Source organism: Lacerta agilis, chromosome 6 (genome assembly GCF_009819535.1).
Source record: "Lacerta agilis isolate rLacAgi1 chromosome 6, rLacAgi1.pri, whole genome shotgun sequence".
In the NCBI taxonomy this organism is placed as follows: domain Eukaryota; kingdom Metazoa; phylum Chordata; class Lepidosauria; order Squamata; family Lacertidae; genus Lacerta; species Lacerta agilis.
Window position 1 is genome coordinate 66,927,228 of NC_046317.1, and position 20,421 is coordinate 66,947,648.

Below are 20,421 nucleotides of genomic sequence, written 5' to 3' on the forward strand. Positions count from 1 at the left end.
CCGCAGGCCGGATAGAGAAGGCGATTCGGCTGCATCCGGCCCCCGGGCTTTAGTTTGGGGAATCCTGCTATACCCACTTACCTGAGTATAATGCCAGGACTTAATTTTGAGTAGACACACACAGGAATTGCACTGTAAAACAGCCCAGTATTTACTGCTGATTGGTTACTGTGTTATGATAATTTCAAACAAACTTTGAGTGGAGGGAGATATCTCAGCTGGTTAGAGCATGGTGCCGATAGCGCCAAGGTTGCAGGTTTGATCTCCATATGGGACAGCTGCATATTCCTGCATTGCAGTGGGTTGGACTAGATGATCCTCAGGGTCCCTTCCAATTCTCTGATTCTAAATCCCAATCAGAGACTATGAATAGCTGGCCAGAACTAAATATCATTTCGATTATGGATTGGGCTAAATAAAAAGGTCAGTGCTTCAAGATGGGAGTTTACTGTGGGATTGGTACTTCTCATGCAAGTGTTTTTTTTTTTTGGGATACTGTATTTTGCAGCAAATTAAGTCCCATTTAGAAGCCACCCCCTGCATTAACATTACATCTGTGTTTCTAATGCTATTAATAGTATCCAGAAAAAAAATGCAAATTGCAGGTTGGTCTTCACTGACCCTAATTCAATTCATTGACGCTATACCTTTGATGTGTTTATTTATTTTAAAAATGCTGTCAAACTATATTTTTATATAAAATATTGTAATGAAAATAAAAAAAAACATCCTTCAAGCTCACCTTCCTGTGGGCCAGCACGCTGCAGCATTTTATTGTTTAAACAGGCTAACGTGGTTTCATTATCAAGCAAAGCAGCACGATTTAATGTGGTTTTTTTTCAATACAGCAAAATACTAATGAATATCAGTTTAATAGCCAGCAGAAAATGTTTAGCTCTGCCCTATTATTACTTATTTCTTTAAACATGTATACCTTGCTTACAATCTCATACTGATATGACATTTCCTTTCTGCAAAATTCAATAAAACAGATGGTGAATATAATGTTACTTTTACTTCCAGCAATAGGCCAAATCTCCCTCCCCCCAATAGTACTCTTTTATTCCTATGAAGGACAGAGTATCCTTTTAAGTGGTTTTATTTATTTATTTATAATTCCATGTTTGTACTAGCAGAAAACTAGTGTTCTATTATTTTTCTGAGAGCAGGGCTATCAGGTGTGGCTTGCCTGAGAGGACACTTGGCCAGTATCTAGGACTTGACAAAAGAGAGTTAACAGCACATCATATTCAATTGATATGTATCTATGGGGAGCTAAGACAGCTGAATGAGAAGACCCCATTCACCTGGTTAGAAGGGAAGGGGGGGAAAGGTGTGGCCAAACTTTCTGATAGTGAAAAAAAAACATAGGGATTGTTAAAGGTGACAGCCACACCATCTGTTTAAAAGCACTATTTACTCCTTTATTAGTCATGGAGAAGCTGGGGAATATAGCTTGTTGTTGTTGTTGTTGTTGTTGTTGTTGTTGTTGTTGTTACTACTAATAATTATTAATTACCCTCCCTGCACGCCAAGATCCCAGGGCAGGTTACAACAATTTAAACCCAATGTTAAAAACAGTTTAAAACAACCTACAATCAAAAATAGGGATGCGGGTGGCGCTGTGGTCTAAACCACTGAGCCTAGGGTTTGCCAATCAGAAGGTCGGTGGTTCAAATCCCCATGACAGGGTGAGCTCTCGTTGTTCAGTCCCAGCTCCTGCCAACCTAGCAGTTCGAAAGCACGCCAAAGTGCAAGTAGATAAATAGGTACCACTCCGGCTGGAAGGTAAACGGCGTTTCCGTGCGCTGCTCTGGTTTCGCCAGAAGCAGCTTAGTCATGTTGGCCATATGACCAGGAAAAACTGTCTGCGGTCAAACGTTGGCTCCCTTGGCCAGTAAAGCGAGATGAGCGCCACAACCCCAGAGTTGTTTGCGACTGGAATTAACTGTCAGGGGTCCTTTACCTTTTTACAATCAAAAATAGGGTGTATATGTGTGTGTGTGTGTGTGTGTGTGTGTATTCAAGTGTCAAAAGCCAGGGTAAAGAGGTGACTTCAGCATTCTTAGAAAGCTGTATAAAGCCAAACACAACTCTGTGGTGAGAGCAACTTAGAGGCTGCCACAGAGGATGCCCTCTCCTGGGCCAGGCCCCACCCCAGAGTTTCTGAAGGTAGTGGAACAAGCCCAAAACCTACTGCACATTGGGTAGACATCTTCACTGAGCTAGCCACTACGATGCTGTGACATTGTTCCTGGTCAGTCACTGTTGGTTCAGATCCCACAAGTACCGGTATATCCTGCATGTGAAATTTCCCACCAACATTCATCACTTTACATTGTTTACACTGAATTGCATTTGTCATTCACTCAGTTTTGGGGAGCAACTTTCAGAGCAAACTTTTCTGAGCAAACAGGCAAACGATTGTGCTATAAGACTGTAATCCTATGCACGATCACTTCCAGGTAAGCAAGATAAGGTTGAACTGCAAGGATGCCAGCTGTTTGCCTTAAGGAGTTAAATGTTACTCGCACATCAAGACTGGTGACCATAACAGCGACCTCTCCAGAACACACTTTTTACAAAGAAAATGAGCTGTGTGGCAGGCTTGGAGGGGGAAAGAGACAGGAATAACAAAAAAAGGGAGTTAATGGTTATGACCAGTGCTGGATTTACATATAAGCTATAGCTTAGGGCCCCACTCTCTTGGGGCCTCCCCAAAAATACACTTGTTCTTAATTGTATTTCATTATTAATATACTTCTTCTTAATTGTATTTCAGTTCAACAATCACTTTGATAAAATACATATTTTGTTATGTGCAAATGGCTTTAGATACCTATTAGGTCCATAAATTACCATATAGCATATATTCAACACAAAAAATAGCAACAATTTGTTGTTGACAAAGGACAGCTGTATGTATAAAGGGCTCCATTACCTTCAGTAGCTTAGGGCCTCATCAAACCTAAATCCGGCCCTGGTTATGACTGCACATTTAAATAGAGTAAATCACATTGAACCTAAGAAGTGTCCTGCTGGATTAGACCATATATCCATATAGACCACCATTCTGTCCTCGGCTTCACTACAGTGGCCAATGGGCTGCTTAGGGGAAGCCCCAAGCTGGGTGCGAGTGAATTAGCCCTCTCCTGCCGTTTACCCTCTGCCCCAGCAGCTGGTGTTCAGCAGCATATGGCCTCTGGTACTGGTGGCAATATATATTCATTATGATTAGTAGGTGTGGATAGCCTTTTCTTTCTAATTCCCCTTTCAAGTTGTCAAAGCTGGCGGCTATCACTACATATTGTGGTAGGAAGTTCCATAGTTTAACAAAGCGCCACATAACTAAGAAATAGTGCTTGAGTTTCACTTCCTCCCTCCTCCTTCCCAATCATTTTTCCTTTTGTGTCATGTAACTCTTTGTGTAAAGATATAGTGGTCTGAACAGACAAATTGTTTCCTTCCTCTGTAAAAATCAGCACTGTGATTTTTATTTTATCACTTAACACTGCTTTTGGGCTTATTTTCAATACATTCTGGCTCTAACTGAATTGTCACTGTCCTCCCTTCATTTCTTTTTCCTCTGACCCCAGTTGCTTACAATCCCCCTCCTTACAACCTTGTGTGCATGCATGTGCGCATGAATGCTGGAAGAATCAGGACAGAAAAAAGAATGTACTTCTTCATGCAATGCATTGCTGGAACTTGGCTACTACCCGTGATATGTTCTGCCCCCACAGTTGGGAGGCTGCAGTGCTGCTGAAAAACTCAGGAGGGTAAGAGTGTTCTTGTCTTTCTTGAGGTGATGATTTCCCACCAGCATCTGGTTGGCCTCTTGTGATAACAGGATGCTAGACTACATGTGTCACTGCTGGCTTGATCCAGGAGGCTTTTCTTACATTCTTCTGTACATACACAGATAACACTTGACGAAGTGGGCTTATGCCATAAGAAAAAGTTATGTGTCTAAGGTGCCATACAAGGCTCTTGGTAATTTTACCTGGACTAATAGGGCTGCTACCCACCACACATTATTATTATTTATCAATCATAATTTTTACATCTGAGGATCACAGGGTGGTCTACAATGTAAAAACACAAAAATACATACCATAGGAACAAACAAAACAGCATTCTCCCTACAGTTTCATAGGCCATGGATTGTTTAATTAGCCAAAGGCCTGGGAGAAGAGGAATGCTTTTGCCTAGCGCCTAAATATATGCAACTAAGGGGCCAAGTGAGCCTTCCTGGTGAGAGCCTTTCACAGGCGGTGAGCCACCGCAGAAAAGACCCCGTTCTCATGTTGCCACCCTCTGGACCAGGCACAAGAAGGGCCTCAGATGATGAAATGGTCGGTTTTATTTGGGATGCTTTTATTTAGCGATTGCCAACAGCAGTAGCAGCAGCAGCCGATTTCGCAACAAGTGGGGCTTACTTCCGAGTAAGCATGCCTGTAAAACTCCGGCTGTTACTTGAGGGTAAGCCCCAGTGAAAACTCCCCTAAAGAAAGCAGGGCAGGGGTGATGCCGATGAGGCGTCTGGAGCGCACATGGCCCGCCGCCTCAGGCCGCCGCCGCCGCCCCCCCGCCCCTCCCTCCTCCAAGGCAGCCCTCCTCCCCTTCGGTTCCTACGGAGGGAGAGGCGGCGCCGGAGGAGCCGCGTGACGTCACCGCAGGGGGCGGGGCCGAAGCGGAAGGGCCTAGCGCGGCGCTGGCCGCCCTCGCCGCCTCCCCGGCTGCGCTCTCGTCGTGGCCGCGCCGCCTTCGTCGCCCCTAGGAGTAGGACGGAACAAAGGGAAGGAGCCGCTCCGGCTGCGCGATGGTGGGCATCCCGGGAACCTCCCAGTGTAAGGCGCGCCTCTTCTTCCCCATTCCGGGGGTTGGCGGGCCCCTCCGACTCGAGCGAGCGCCGTCCCACCCGGGGGAGCCTCCTCGGAGAGCTGCTGCCCACGGGGCCCCGGGCGGGGAGGGAAGGAAGGAGGAGGACTCGGCGCCGCGGACTTGTAGGGATGGGGCGCTTTCCTATTACAGTTCCGTTATATATTTCCCCTTTCTGATTCTCCCAAACTCCCTTCTTTCAAGCGCTCCCTCTGCCCCTCGCACACTCTTCTGCCTTCTCTGGTTCCCAAGTCAGATCCTCCTCGCCTTCCCGTTCCTTAACACGCTTTTCCAGGAGGCTGTTTGCTTCCCATCTGTGGTGCCTCCTTCTCCCCATTTCTTATCTCCTGCAAGGTCTCGGGATGCTTTTTTCTCCACCACCCCCGTTGTATTTAACCTGTGGCCTCTTATGCTTCTCTTATTCGCATTTCGCTTACTCTTCTTAATTTCATGTACGGTAACTGATCATTTCATTGGGATTTAGAAGTGGCGCTTTCTGGAGGAGACTTTTAATTTCTTTCCATCTCTTCTCTCTCTCTCTCTCTCTGCAGCTTTGTGTTTGTAGTGTCTGTTCGGTTCCACAATAGGGGTGGTGGTGTGGTGTGTCTTAAAATAAAAGTTATGTTTTTGAGAAATCTTAACCGTTCCCCACCCCGCCTGACTCTTAAAGACTAGTAAAACTGTCTGTTAGTACTTTGCAGTTTAAAGGATTGTTGCTATAAATTGCATACATAATAAAAGATGCATTTTTTAAAAAATTATGAGTGCATCCCAGAATTAGAAAACTGGCTTGTAACGGTGTTCTATATAACTCTGTATTCAGTGGAACTATGTGTGCAGACCCAACCAATGCAAAGTAGTTAACTAAAGTTATCATGGTAGCATAATTGGGTAGAATCTGCATGTTTTTGCAAATGTATCCTTAGTACAGTATACAGAAATTGCATATGTGCTTTGGGGGAAGAAAAAGTATATTCATCACTGTACTGCCTGTCTTAATATAGACTGTGTAGAAAAAAGTAAAGTGTTACAGATGTTGGATGTGGGACACACACAAGAAATCTGTTCTGCAATTTACACTGTAAACCTCACTATCTCATGTTATGGGTTAGGCCAAGGCTCTGATCTTTAAAGTTTGAATGTCAGCGATGGGGAACCTCTGGTCCTCCAGCAGTTGATGGACTCCCAGTCGCATCAGCCCTAGCCAGCTTGACCAATGGTCAGGGATGATGGGAGTTGTGTCTATGGGATGGCAGGGGGGCAACTACCCCCCTAGATCAAGTAAAACAATAGAAATACTGGCTACGCCCATGGTTGTGTCCCTTCAGGTGATGTTGGGCTACAGCTTCCCCATTGCTGATGTATATGGTTACATTAAATAGTTTTTAGTGGCTCTCTGTGTATACTGAGTGTGTATACACTCAGTTTGCACAACTGAGGAACCGAAGAAGGTCAGTGAATGAGCAGTTGTGAAGAACAGGCAGGTAGGAAGAATACTCCTTGGTTTGGAACATGTATGTTGTTTTGGGCCTTCCTCTTCATCCTTTATCTTTGTTCCCGACAGGAAATTGCTGAACTAGCATTTATCAGTAAACATGAAGCTATTTGCTTAGGTCTCAAGTCAAATGAGTGCTTTTATTTCTCCCACTACAGGTGTTAATAAGCATAACAAATCTAGGAAGATCACCTGTTATGACTTTGAAATAGTAGCTGTGCATATCTTGTATGCCAGGGTTAGAGTCGATGCCAGACTTTCAGGATCTACTTTGGCTTTTTTTTTATTTTACCAGAACTGTAAGATCCACCAAGTAGACCAGGGGCAAAATAGTGGTTTGAACAGGCACACATGCTCATAAGAATGAAGGAACAGGGTGACTCTGAACACAAGCTCAGCCTGTGAATTCACTCCTGGTTTCCCCCAAGTGTTATCTCTTTCAGCAATTTTTAAAATAGTTTTTTTAGTTTTAGGTTGTAAGTTTTTGTTAGACCATTGGAGTCAGAAAACCTTGCCAGTCTACTGTAAATTGCCCAGAGATTTGCCAGTACATCGACCCCAGCTCTCCACGCACTCCTCTTGTATACATTTAAACTTGCATAAAATTGTCATAAACCTTCATGCACACACGCTGTCTGACAGTTGATGGTAACACTTCACACATCTGACGAATGAGCTCTAGTCCATGCAAGTTTATGCCACAGTAAATCTGTTTGCCTTTAAGGGTACTGCTATACTCTATGTTTTTGCTACAGTAGTCTTAACACAGCTACCCCTCTGGAAGATCTTAGACACATTCCTAAGCACTGCGTTCTGCAATGCATTTTCAGTTCAGTCAAGTCACATCTGTTTCTCACTACCTTGCCTGTTCTGTCCCAACATCCACAAAAACATTCCCATTTCTGTTGTGGCTTGCTTCACCATAGTGTTTTTCTTTGTCCAGTACAGTGGTACCTCGGGTTAAGAACTTAATTCGTTCTGGAGGTCCATTCTTAACCTGAAACTGTTCTTAACCTGAAGCACCACTTAAGCTAATGGGGCCTCCCGCTGCCGCTGGACCGCCAGAGCACAATTTCTGTTCTTATCCTGAAGCAGAGTTCTTAACCTGAAGCGTTATTTCTGGGTCAGCGGAGTTTGTAACCTGAAGCGTATGTAACCTGAGGTACCACTGTATTCTAATCCATATGGTTTAAAAATAAATAAATAAATAAAATAAAATAGCTTCCCCCCCCCCAACCTGTGCTATGCAGGAGAAATGTGTGTAAAGAGAATGCAGAGAATGGTAGTAAAAGACAAAGTGTGAGAGGAGCTACATCCAACCATCTCTTTTTATCAGCAAATTTTCTTTTCAGGTTTGTGGGTGCTCCTATTATCATCCTAGTGAATTCATTTCACTTAATGTGTGCATGAGCACTTTTGATGTTACTCTGTAACCCTCTTTGTCACATTTTTTGCACCACAGCTGCATTTTTTTATATTCGTGTGCTTTCCACATGAATTATAACAGTTTTATTTCTTGTTAAAAACGGTTCTCTCCCCTTTCATGAGTGAGTGGCTTGAGGCTCTCAGAGGTCTGATTATGCGCCAATTTATCTGTGGCCTAGAGGTCTGGCTATTCTCTGGTGTTTTGTTTCTGTTGGAAATAAGATAGTGAACTTAAACTGTGGGTTTGATCCAGCCCTTCCTGTTGACTAGCAGATGGCTCCAAGTCTTCTTTGATAAGCCCAGAAATATCTTTGGCAAGGACCATAGCCTAGTTTACTTTCTTACCAACATATTAAAAAGTGTATCTGCAAGTGGTTCTAAGGTGGTGGTGGTGGTGATGATGATGATAATAATAATAATAATATAACAACAACAATAATGTTTTAAAAATGCCGCAACCCCCTGAGTTGTTGCCATTGTGGAGTTAAATCCAGCTCTGTTTCTCTGTGTCATCTGTGTTGGGTGAGGCTGTGCACATCCTGGATTAGTGCTTGGAAACATTGGTAGGCTGGATGAGGGCCAATAAACTGATTCTGACAAGTCAATGGTCCTGTGGTCAAGGTCTTCCTAAACCTGGCCAGAGGTTTTCAACCTTTTTGGGTCCACGGCTCCCTTGACGAACTACATTCTTTCTGCTGCTCCCCTGTGGGGCTCAGGAACCCAGTTGTGTCACCCCTTGCCTGCAGAGCTGGCAACCCCTCACCCTTTTCTGAACACCCTCCCTTCCCTCAGCCTCCCCTCTTCTACCCTCTTCTTGGGAGTCCTCTAGGCAGCCGCAGCTGTCGCCCTTGGTCTCTGAGCTGCCCCCCCCCGCCCCAAAGAGAGGTGCCTCCTGACACTGCCCCACAGGAGCACCATTCGCCTGGGGTGCTTTTAGCCAGGGCTGCAACAAACAGCTATGCAAGCCTTTTGGGAGGCAGAGATGTGAGAGAGCACCAGAGGAGGGAGGGAAGGAAAGAGGGGCAGAGGCCAGTGTTGCTCACGGCACCCCAGACCACCATTAAGGCACCCAAGGGTGCCACGGCCCACTGGTTGAAAACCACTGACATAGGCTGTTCTGGATGAGGTTGCACTTCCTCTGAAGTGGCAGGTGCATAGTTTGGGAGTGCTCCTAGATTGAGCAGTATTACTGGAGGTTGAAGTGGCCTTTGTGGCTAGGAGCATCGTTTGGGATAACAGCTTTGCTAACCATTATCAGTAAGGTACTGACATTGTACCTGTGCAGTGTCTTTTTTGTATTGTGTTTTCCTACTGAGGAAAAGGAAGCAATGTGTTATTTATTTACATTTATATCTTCCAAGGATCTCAAGGTGGTATACATGATACTTTTTCCCATTTCATCCTTACAACAACCCTGTGAGGTAGGTTAGGCTGAGAGACTGTGACTGGCCCAAGGTCACCCAGTGAGCTTCATGGCTGAGTGGGAGATTCAAACCCTGGTCTCCCAGGTCAAATCCAGTACTCTAACCATTATGCCACACTGAACCCTGAACTGAACAGAAGTTGGGAGGTAGGGTTAAGCTAAGAGACAGTAAACTTACCCAAAGCTATCTAATGGGCTTCAAAGCAGTGTGGGAATTGGAAATTCGGTTTCCTATATCGAAACTCAACATCCTATCCTCTGCATCATACTGCCTTATTTATGAGCCTTTTTTTGATGACATTACATTGTAATTTGGAAGAGATATGGAAAAGTATTGTCCTCCCTTAAGAATGTGGGAGTAAGTTTGGAAGAACAAAGTAAGTGACTTCTCTTAGGAGATCTACGCCTTGATTACAGTGAATCCTCATGCCCTTGAAAAGATAATGCCTTTGGGCTCAGAATGCTGTCCTTTGTAAAATATTCAGAGGAATAAAGAGGAAGTTGAAATGTGTCTCACTTTGTGATGGTTGTGCTGATTGTAGAAACAGAATCATAGAATTACAGAGTTGGAAGGGACTCTGAGGGTCATCTAGGTCAGACTCAACCCCCTACAATGCAGGAATCTTAACTAAAGCATCTATCCCTTGAATAACAATTTGTGGTTTAGATGCAGCACCATCATTAGGATCTAACTGTGTTCTTTATTGAAGGAGATTGGCTACTTAAGCACAATAACTTTTTAAAAAGGTGTTGCAAGTTCCTTAAGTGGCATGCTGAGTTCAGGATTATACCTTTCTTGGGCGGGATGGAGAGGGGAGGGGGTGATGACAGTCTCCAGGGTTGCGAAACTTTGATGCAAATTGCGAAAAGCCCCTGAATTTCAGTGGGTCTACTCTGAGTAAACCTTAGTTGGATGGAACCTATATTGAATTATTGATAAGAAAAGCCATTTCATTTCTGCTTTTCAGCTGTCTTGTTATTTCAATCTTCACTCCAAAAACTGTGAAGGCTGTCAACTCTTTATAACAGAAGGTTTAAGTTCTATGAGTAACACAGAGCTTTCCAAAAGAGGTAGCACTTAGGCTAAATTTTGCTTACCTCTTGGTAGCCATTTTTCTAATCTAAACCAAAAAATGTAACTTTTTCTGGAAGGATCTTTATTCCAAACTGTGATCATTTTGGTCAGTACAATCTCCTTTTAAGCATATATAAGGTTTAGCCAAAGTTATAATTCTAACTCCAGAAATGCAGTGAGTGTACATTATAAGTAGGGATGTTACTTCAGCTTTTAAGATCTAATACAGTCAATACATTGAGTTCATGCAGTTCAGTTGCTTGACATGCTGATATTGGTTCTCTGCTAAGATAAACCGGTTGACTTCAATATTTTGTTGGTATTGATAAGGGGGGGGGGAGAGGACTATTAAACCTGGCTTACAGGTTCAGAGAGCCAAAATAACAATATTGTACAAAGGTCTTGTCTTCTGTAGAAAGGAGCAGCAATCTGTACTAGATTAATATTCTTTAGATCCATGAATATTCTTCTTCTTGAAGGAACAGGAGGACTCATAGCTGTGGTTCCCCAGCTGTGACCACTCCTGGACAGAGAAGATCTGGCCACAAGTTAGTCATCCTCTTGTAACATCCCATCTGGGTTATTGCAATGTGTTATATATAAGACTGCCTCTCAAAATGGGTTGGAATCTTCAGTTAGTGCAGAATGCAGCCACCCAAGTTTTGACGGGCACTACATGCTTGGCTCACATCTTGCCTGTTTTCAAAGAATTTCACTGACTGTCCATTTGTTCCAGGTGCCAGTTCAAAGCCTGGTGCTTAACTATAAAGGCCTAAATGGCTTGGGACCGTAGTACTTGAAGGAGCAGTTTCTTCCGTACCAACCTGCCTGCATGCTAAGGTCATTGACCAATAACTTTGGTCTCATCTGTACTATACAGTTAAAGCAGCATCATACTAATTTAGACAGCTCTGGCTTCCCCCAAAGAATCATGGGAACTGTACAGCTTGTTAAGGGTGCTAAGAGTTGTTAAGAGACCCCTCTTCCCCCCGCAGAACTAAAGTTTCCAGCGTTTCCTGATAAGGGGATTGATTGATTGATAAACCACTCTGGGAATTGTAGCTCTGTAAGGGAAATAAGAGTTGCCTACCAGCTCTCAACACCCTTAAACTACAGTTCCCAGGATTCTTGGGGGGGGGGGGGAGACATGACTGTTTTAAGTGATATGATTCTGCTTTAAATGTATAGTGCATATGGGGCCTTTCTCTAAATAACCATCTCTGCTGGAGATGAGGCTTGCATAAAAAGAGGCTGTTTTGGTAGTGGTGTGTCCTCCATGGAATTAAGTATGTGCAGAACCAACTTTGCTATCTTTTAGGTGTTGGGTACCCACTTTTTATTATTCATGCAAGCATTTAAAAAACATTTCCACTATTTTGGTTTTTAAAATACTTTTGTAATACCCTCCCCCCGCTACTTCTGGCAAACTGTCTTGAAATACGTAGCATTTCTTTTATTTAGATTTATATACTGCCCTATCTCTGGTAACAATTTCTTGTTCATTGCAATAACCCTGGTCGGTTGCCATTATTCTCCTTGGAAATTGCAAACTGCATTGGGCAGGTTTGGGTTTTACTTCTAAAATACTTAATTGATTTCAAGCAGTATAAAATAATAGGTGCAAGGTGGTGGTGGGAGATTATTTGTCTAGGTTTCCTACTAAAAATGGATTCAGGGAGGAACAGAAAGGAGCAAGTGAATCATCTAGTCCAGGGGTCACCGACCTAAGGCCCATGGGCCAGAAGTGGCCTGCGTAGGTTGTTTGACCTGCCCATTAGCCGCCCCCAAACTGAGTTGCCCGCTCGCGCGCTGCACTAAACCAGTGCGGTGTGGGGACTTGCTTCTGTGGCGTTGGAAATTGTGCGCGTGCTCCAGCCCACGGAGGGATCTCCACAGGACCAATCTGGCCCAGGCAAGATAAACCTTGCCGACTCCTGATCTAGTCCAACCCCCTGCAATGCAGGAATCTCAACTAAAGCATCCATGATGATGAACAGTTGCTCTGACTTTGGATCTTGGCACTCCACCTACTGCCATCATAATATTATCTTAACTGGGTGTTGGATCTAAAATCTAACTGGCAGATTAAAATGTTAGTATTCTCCATTTCTCCACTGATCCTTTAAGAAGTAGCTAGCTTGAGTAAACTCCTGCCAACCTAGCAGTTCGAAAGCACCTCAAAGTGCAAGTAGATAAATAGGTACCGCTCTGGTGGGAAGGTAAACGGCGTTTCCGTGCGCTGCTCTGTTTCGCCAGAAGCATCTTAGTCATGCTGGCCACATGACCCGGAAACTGTCTGCAGACAAACGCCGGGTCTCTCGGCCTATAGAGCGAGATGAGCGCTGCAACCCCAGAGCCATCCACGACTGGACCTAATGGTCAGGGGTACCTTTACCTTTACCTGGCTTGAGTAAATGTTTAGCATGCTTTACTGAGCCTAAATATTTCATCTGAAATACAGTGGAGAAATCCTCCTGGTACTCTAAATGCTAAATTATAATCTCAGCAGAGCTGTCTTAATGTTGGGCTTTATTGAACAATATATGTTTATTCGCAATCATCAATGTGTTCTTCTGCTTCTTGCTTACTTCATTTCTCTTTATGGTCTCTTAGGAGGAGGTGGACTCCTCCTTCATTGCCCTGTGGATCACAGGAAACACCGACTTGGTTCACATGCCATGCTAAGCTAAACTATGGCTTACTTTACTGCAAACCTGAATGAATAGGCTCCCAGAGAGGAGGTGATCGCCGCTTTGCTCCTCCCTGGTGGACTTAGCATTTTGGAACAAGCAGAACACAAGCATAAACATCTTCTCCCTGTTTCATCCCCCAGCAACTGGTATGCTGAGATGTAATGCCTAGCACCGCTGATACTAGAAGTAATATATAGCCACAAATGCTATTGATAGACAAATTCATGGAGGATAAAGCTAATGCCTTTTGAAAACTGTCCAAGTTGGCAGCTATCACTGTATCTTGTGGTAGCAAATTCCACACTTTATTGAACTGCATCAAGGGTGTGAACTAGCTCCTGGCTGTCAGACTTTTCACAAACCCCGTGAAAGATGCATTAGGTTTGCCAAAGGAAGAGTGAGAGATAATTCTCCCCTTTCCCCTTTCTATTCTGCCACACTTGGAAAGGTAACTGTACCCATTTCTTCCCCCCTCTTGTCTCTTAAGCCATTTCCATGTGTGTCTCTGGGCTTTGGGGCCTAAAGGGTCTTGCCTCACCTCTTTTAATCCTAGAGCAGACCATAATACTCTCCAGGGTGCAGAACTGAGCTTTATCTGGTGACATCACTGGCTTTTCTGGCATTCCAAAAACCGAAACAGTAACTTGTGCTAAGCTTGTTTTATCTCTGGCCATGTTTTATTGATTAAAGACAAAGCTCAGTAAATATTTTTTAAATGATTGAGTTTTGAAACTATGGAAAACACATGTGGGTAGTCGGACATGCTGAACGCCATGTGTGATCAGCCCCTAGCCCTCTTTGTGAGCTTAGGAGTGTGAATGTAGATCTGAGAGCTGTGGGTGACAGGTTTATCTGGAATGATTGGCAAGGATTTATAAAGCAAGAGGGGATTTACTTACTTAAGCACCCTCCCCTCCTTTCCTCTTCCCCTCCTTTCCTCTTATTCTCAGAAAAAGGAAATTGGGATCACATTAAAGGCCTAATTGGTTTGGCTCCAGCAAATAGCTCAGCGGCTGCCAAACAGTTAATTTATTGTGTGAGAGTTTGGCCATGTGTTGAACAGCAAATTTGTCCTGAGCAAAAAAGATCTTTGTACACTGTATATGTATTCATTCAACAGACCCCCTTTTTACAAGTGGACTGTTGCACAGGCCACAAGGGAAATGTAAAAGACAATACCTGGGCCTGTTTTACATAACACTTAGAATCTGACAAAACCCAGTCTTTCAATCTTCAGCGATGCTTGTCTGAGAAAGCGGGCAAGTAGTCACAGTCTTCTTGAACCCTGAGCTCCTTGGAAATATACCCCTTTCAAACAGGTCAAAGAGATGGTGATTCCATCCAGCTAGCATAGAGAGAAGATTTATGCTGCTGAACCATTTATAGGTTGCTTGTTCTTTGGAGCAAATTCTGATTCTGACATGGATTTTGTCTGAACAGTTGCTAGAAATTCACTGGGGGAAATAATATATCTATGCTGAAAATAACAGGATTCTCCAGGCTGTCACCTCATGGCAGAGCCAGGTGGAGAGCTCCCCCACCCTACTCCTGCTGGGCATTCTCTCTCTCTCTCTCTCTCTCTCTCTCTCTCTGAAGGGCGAATTGGAATGCACTCTTATCTGGCTGGCTTCCTGCATAACTTTGCTTTGTTCTTGCCAGCCATCCTGTACACCATAACTTATGATGGACTGGTCGTGGTGTTGGTGTGTGCTAATGTTAGGTTGCAAGCACGAGTTGTGTTCTGTTGGATCTATTCTCAGTGTCTGATGCCACAGAATTTTGGAAGAAAGGCTCAAAATTTTGCAATTGCTTTAATTCATGCAACCCCTATGTACATAAAATGTATTTTTTTAGCTTAGTTTTCAGCATTAAAACACAGCCATCTGAAAATATATTTATTTCTCGTTTGCCTGTGGATTGGATATTGTGTTGTGGAAATATTTCCAAAGTGCTAAATCATGTCTGAAATGTAATTTATGGTTTTTCACCGGTGAACAGCTAACAACATTATGTTACAAGGCTGCTTCCAGGAAAACAGAAACAGTATCTTTGCTTCTGAGCTCTATAGCATTTGTGTGTCAATGGCCATTTTACCCTTGACTTGGCACAACTTTTTAAAGATCAGTGATCTGAAAGTTCTCAGGATTATATTAGTTCTTTAAAGCATACAAAAAGGCACTTATGGCTGTGGCAAATAGGAACTAGGATTTGGAACTGTGTGGCAGGGTATTTGACAATCTATAGTTGCATCTGCATCATAGCACTGCTAGAGTGTGTCATGAATTTTGGGCAGAGTTTGATACTCTGAGTCATTGGGATTACTTAGCAGATGTAGGTCTGCCTACTTTCATCAGAAATTGTGTCCTGCCCATTGTGTGTGGTGTGGCACTTCAAATTGTTTGGAGCAGCTTTTGCGGGATTCCCAGATGATCTCCATCCTAGCAACTCTCAGAGCCAGCCCTGTATAGCATCAATAATAGAATGGGAACATGAACCTTTAGACCAATCAATTGTAGATTTACCTCTGGCCAAAAAGGTATTACTTTATTACCCACCTTTGTGGTGCCTACAACATGCTGAAGCCAAGGTGACAGAATGTAGTCTAAGAAGCTTGGAAGAGGGCTACGTTTCATTTTAGGGTTCAGTTCTTTGGCAGGCTGAATAAATGGATAACTGCGTTTGAACCCTTTTGCTGGAATTCTAGTCATCTTAAGTTGAGCCGTTGAGGCAAAATAAGCCCCTAAGACTTATATCTAATGAAGCCTTGATTATTAGTATTTTGTTCAAGTCTGCTGAGTCTGGAAATCCCGGTGTTCTTATGAAATCATTAAAACGTTCCTCCCCTCCCCTGTTTCCTCTGGAGGTGCTGTTACATTAGCATTAATGTAGCTAAATGCTAATGTGGCTGGATGCTAACCATCTTTTGTGGGAAACTGTAGGGAGGAAGATGAGATCAAGCTGTTGAACTTCTTTGTACGCAGGCAGATTTTGCTGAAGGCCACCTGGGGCTGCCACATGTTCTTCTGACACACAGGCTGACACACTCAGCATGCACCAGTTTTTAAGTTTGTAGCAACGCCATGCAGAAGTCATTTCTTTGTCCAGAAAGGCTGAGAGTGTTTTGAAGCAGGCAGACTGATGGTCAGCAGCATTCACATGTAGCAGTCCTCTCCGAACTTCCTCCTTTGGTTCTACTCCAGAGCTAAATGTAGTAAATTTCAATTAATTTCAATTGATTAAAAGGTTTTAATGTTCATGGCTGAAGAGGGGAAAAAACAACTTGTGTGGTCAGAGAGCAACCAGGTGTATGCTTCTACACCTGTGAATCTTTGAGAGTTGTTTCTTAACTGGAGTTTTTACGGTGACAAGTTTTATTCCTGAAGTCACATTCTTTCCCCCATGCTGTTGAAAAGAAGGTGATGTATATGACCAACCCCCCCCCCCAACATTGAACAGAAACAACTGCCTTGATAAGTAATAAAATGAAATCAATAAAGTAAAAACAGGATTTTAAAAAAAGATGCTAGAAACCTGTCTCCTCTTGCCAGTTGTGTTTTCTGGGCCAGATGTTAAGCTTAACTTTGGAGAAAGGAAGAGACATGCATCAAGCTTGTTAATGGCAATTCCAGCAGCATTAATGCCCTTGCTTCCCTTTCTACCAGAGCACTATTGTAGATCTGGCTCCCTTTAGGGTACAATGCTTTTTAATTAGTGCTGTGCCGCTGTAATGCATTAATGAATCAATTGATAAGTTGTTGCAATTGATCGACTAATTCCCCCCCAGCTGCATTTAAACTGCATTTTTGACAAGAAATGGAAAAAAAAACTTGACTAATTATTTGCAAACGCTAAATGGCTTATAGGAGATTAGGAATGGCATATGGAGCCTTTCACTTGGAGGTCACTGGATCAGCTGCAGCCCAGGTTGGCATTGATGAAGTTATTACCATCTGACAGCTGTTTACTGGCCTGTGTGAAATGAATGGCTGGTTTTAGTCTATTTCCTATCGGACAGGTGTCCCTGCCACAGTTGGTCCCCCTACTTGGCAGTCTCTGCAGTGATACCAGGGATGATTAGGCTGCTCAAGCTGGGCACTCCTTGGGCTCCTTGAGGCAGAACGCTCCAACTGTATTACTGGTGCCATCTGAGGCATCGCAGTGCTAGACTGTGCTATGCTTGGTTTTGTGCTGTCAGAGAGCAGTGTGGGCCTTGCACACTTTTGTAAAAGACTGAGGAAATGTTTACTTGAAATAGGCAGTGAAATTGCATGCCCTGAGTGCAAAATCGCTCGGAGGTTAAGCAACTTTATCCTCAAAAGTGCATAAGCCTGTTGATCTTTGCATGCTCAAGAGGTTCCTCCTCCCATGTTCAGAGTCAGTAATCTCCAGACCATCAGACGGCTGGCTAGTAGAGGTTGCAATGTGAGCTGCAAGACGAGTCTTTTTCACAGCCTCCACTGCCACATCGTAGGGACGATTGTATGTTCTTACCAGCACCAGTGTTCAGAGCGAGACTTGTGCCTCTTGTGCTCCCGTCTTGACCCAGGCAAAGAGCTTCTCAGGCTCTACAATGCCAGAGAGGACACTCAGGAGCTCGTGCAGAGTGCCATTGGCTGGTTTTTATCAGAGGCAGCAAGGTGTGCATCATATTACCCTGATACTCCAATTTTTGCACTGGTTGCCTATGAGATACCTGGGTGGTGGCATGCGAAAGGGCGTTTTTGGTACCGGCCACCAGATCTGGAACTCTCCCATTTTTTCCCTTTGGTTGTCCCCACTTCAGCTGTTTTTAAACTTACTGTAAACACTTCTTATTCTGCCATGATTTGGGCTGCAGAATTTCCCCATGCTCATTCTGCTGCTTGTTGTGATTACTTTGCATATAAGTGGATTTGATTGTTTTTGTAATTTGCATAGTTAGGTGGCCTGTGTTCCCATAGGAAGGATAGGATAGGAAAGATATAAGTTTGTGGAAATAAATAGAAATAGCATTAAGTCAACCTGTCTCTCAAAAGCAGCTTACCCAGTATAATTAAAAGGCTGGTATGAATGAGGAAATGGTGCTGTAAACACCGAAGGTGAGAGATGGTATAGGAGCACTTTTTTTTTTTTTAAAAAAAAGGCTATTTAGGAAATACTGCCACAAAGTTGCCTGGATCACAAATGGTCTACAAGTTGCCATGGGTCTGAGTTGTGGTTATATTGTATAGTTGCCCTACCTATACATTTTACATGCCATAGAGCAGCCTTTCTCAACCTTGGGTCCCCAGATGTTTTTGGCCTACAACTCCCATCATCCCTAGATAGCAGGACCAGTGGTCAGGGATGATGGGAGTTATAGGCCAAAAACACCTGGGGACCCAAGGTTGAGAAAGGCTGCTGTAGAGGCTTGTCATTTGAAAGTTGTTTGTGCTAGAAATGCTAGTTTCTAGTTTGTTTGATATCTATTTAGACCTGCTGTTTGTTTTATAATATAGAAGTAGTTTGTTTTGCAGGTATCTGCATCACTGCTGCAACAGAACTGTTGTGTTCTGTCAACAGATAACATTAATATATATATGAGAGACAGTTGATGACGCCTTCTTCCTATGGCCAAAGGAAAGAGAATGGCTGAATAGGAAAAGTGAGACTGCAGACAAGAGTGGCTGTTCTCTAGACCTATAAACAAAAGGGAGAGGTGGAATAAGGGCAAAGAAAGAAGGATGAAATGCACATTAGTTTACATTGAACTAAGATAATGGATGGTGATGGTGCCAAATCCTCCCAATAAATTGCACATTAATTAATATCTCCTGTGCCAGCTACACAGTCTGGAAGAGATCCTGTAATTCTCCTTTTGACCTCTGCTCCCTTCTCCCCTGGCCATTCTGGCTTTTGATTGGTTTCCTGTCTTAAGTGAAAACCACAACCTTTCAGGCCTCCTCTAAGGCAGAATGAAAGGCACATGGTGGTGGTGTAAGAGGAGCCCCTTGCAGTCGTCTGCGCTTGGGTGGGCGTGCTGGTCCTTTCGTAAACTAATAGCTCCCAGCACTGTTGCTGAATCAGACTTCATGGAGCCACGAGTGGAGAGCTTGGAATGCCAGGCCAGGCACAAAAAGGTCTGTCTTTTTTCCTCCCCTGGCCATATTCATTCTCTCTCTCTCTCTCTCTCTCTCTCTCTCTCTCTCTCTCTCTCTGTGTGTGTGTGTATGCACACTGATATTTGGAGATATTATACAAATTGGGAGGTTGGGATCAGTGAGAGGATGAGAGGGAAGCATTCCAGTATTGAACCTGCAAATTAAAATTTTTGTTTGAATAATACAGTATTGGCTGCAAGGAGGATCACTATGTAAATGGTTGGAAGAGCCCATTAAAACCGATACTAACACACTCTTAGCATAACAGTTTAATCCTGTACTTAAAGTCCTTTAAAATTCAATGGGGCTTCACTAATGTGGTGTAGTGGTTAAGAGCAGTAGACTCGTAATCTGGGGAACCGGGTTCGTGTCTCCACTCCCCCACATGCAGCTGCTGGATGACCTTGGGCTAGTCACACTTCTCTGAAGTCTCTCAGCCCCACTCACCTCACAGAGTGTTTGTTGTGGGGGAGGAAGGAAAAGGAGATTGTTAGCCGCTTTGAGACTCCTTCGGGTAGTGAAAAGCGGGATATCAAATCCAAACTCTTCTTCTTCTTCATCCTGAGTAAGTCAGTATAGGGTTGCATCCTAAGTTGGTTTTTGTTTAAATATAAATACAGGATCTGCTTAACAAAAGCACTGATCAAGATGTAATTCAACAGCAGTCTTCTGGCACCTTAGAAATTAGCAAATTCATTATGGTGTAAGCTTTCTTGAACAGCACTGCATGCATGAGACGTTACCTGAATAAACAGTTTAGGTTGTTTTTTCCTGGTGGTTGGGGGAGAAGAAGAGAGAGCTACCTTTATCTTTACTTTCCTTATTTCATTTTCTCTAGACTTTTTCTATCTATAATTCCCACCTCCCCACAACTATGCATACGTGTGCCTGCCACCAGATAACTCTTCATGCCTCCAATGAAGTTGATTATAGTCCACAAAACCTTATGCCGCAATAAATTTGCAGTTCTCCTGGAGCCAAAACAGTAAAGGCTAAGCACATTTACTTATTTGTACCAGTGCACGTTCTATTTCTCTTCTGCATTATAGCTCACATGAATATGCACGCAGGTCTGATGAAATGAACCTGCCTACTTGCTGTGAGGTAATCAAAAGAGGCCCTGTTTTATCTCCCTTGGATTATCTGAAATAAGAGTAAATGTCCTTGGAAGTTGAGGCCTTTTTGATAGTGGCACCTAGGCTCTGCAGATCCTCCCTTTGTGGAGCTGTTTGGTTCCTTCTGTGCTAAATTTTAGACATTACTGCTATTTCAGAGGATGTTTAGGACCAGTGATTTACCCAGTATTTATT

The 20,421-nt window shown here is 43.5% G+C and overlaps 1 protein-coding gene across 6 annotated transcripts in view; it reads left to right on the forward strand.

Moving 5' to 3' along the window:
* Positions 1-4,685: 4,685 nt before the first annotated feature.
* Positions 4,686-20,421, forward strand: part of CBFA2T2 (CBFA2/RUNX1 partner transcriptional co-repressor 2) — a 67,376-nt gene continuing 51,640 nt past the window's right edge. For 3 of the 6 annotated variants that reach the window (XM_033153276.1, XM_033153277.1, XM_033153278.1), the window contains exon 1: positions 4,686-4,850. In XM_033153276.1, coding sequence (XP_033009167.1) covers positions 4,823-4,850 — 28 coding nt within the window. In that variant the 5' untranslated portion in view covers positions 4,686-4,822. The remainder of the gene's footprint in view (positions 4,851-20,421) is intronic. The other 3 variants (XM_033153279.1, XM_033153281.1, XM_033153280.1) reach the window with 3 other exon arrangements.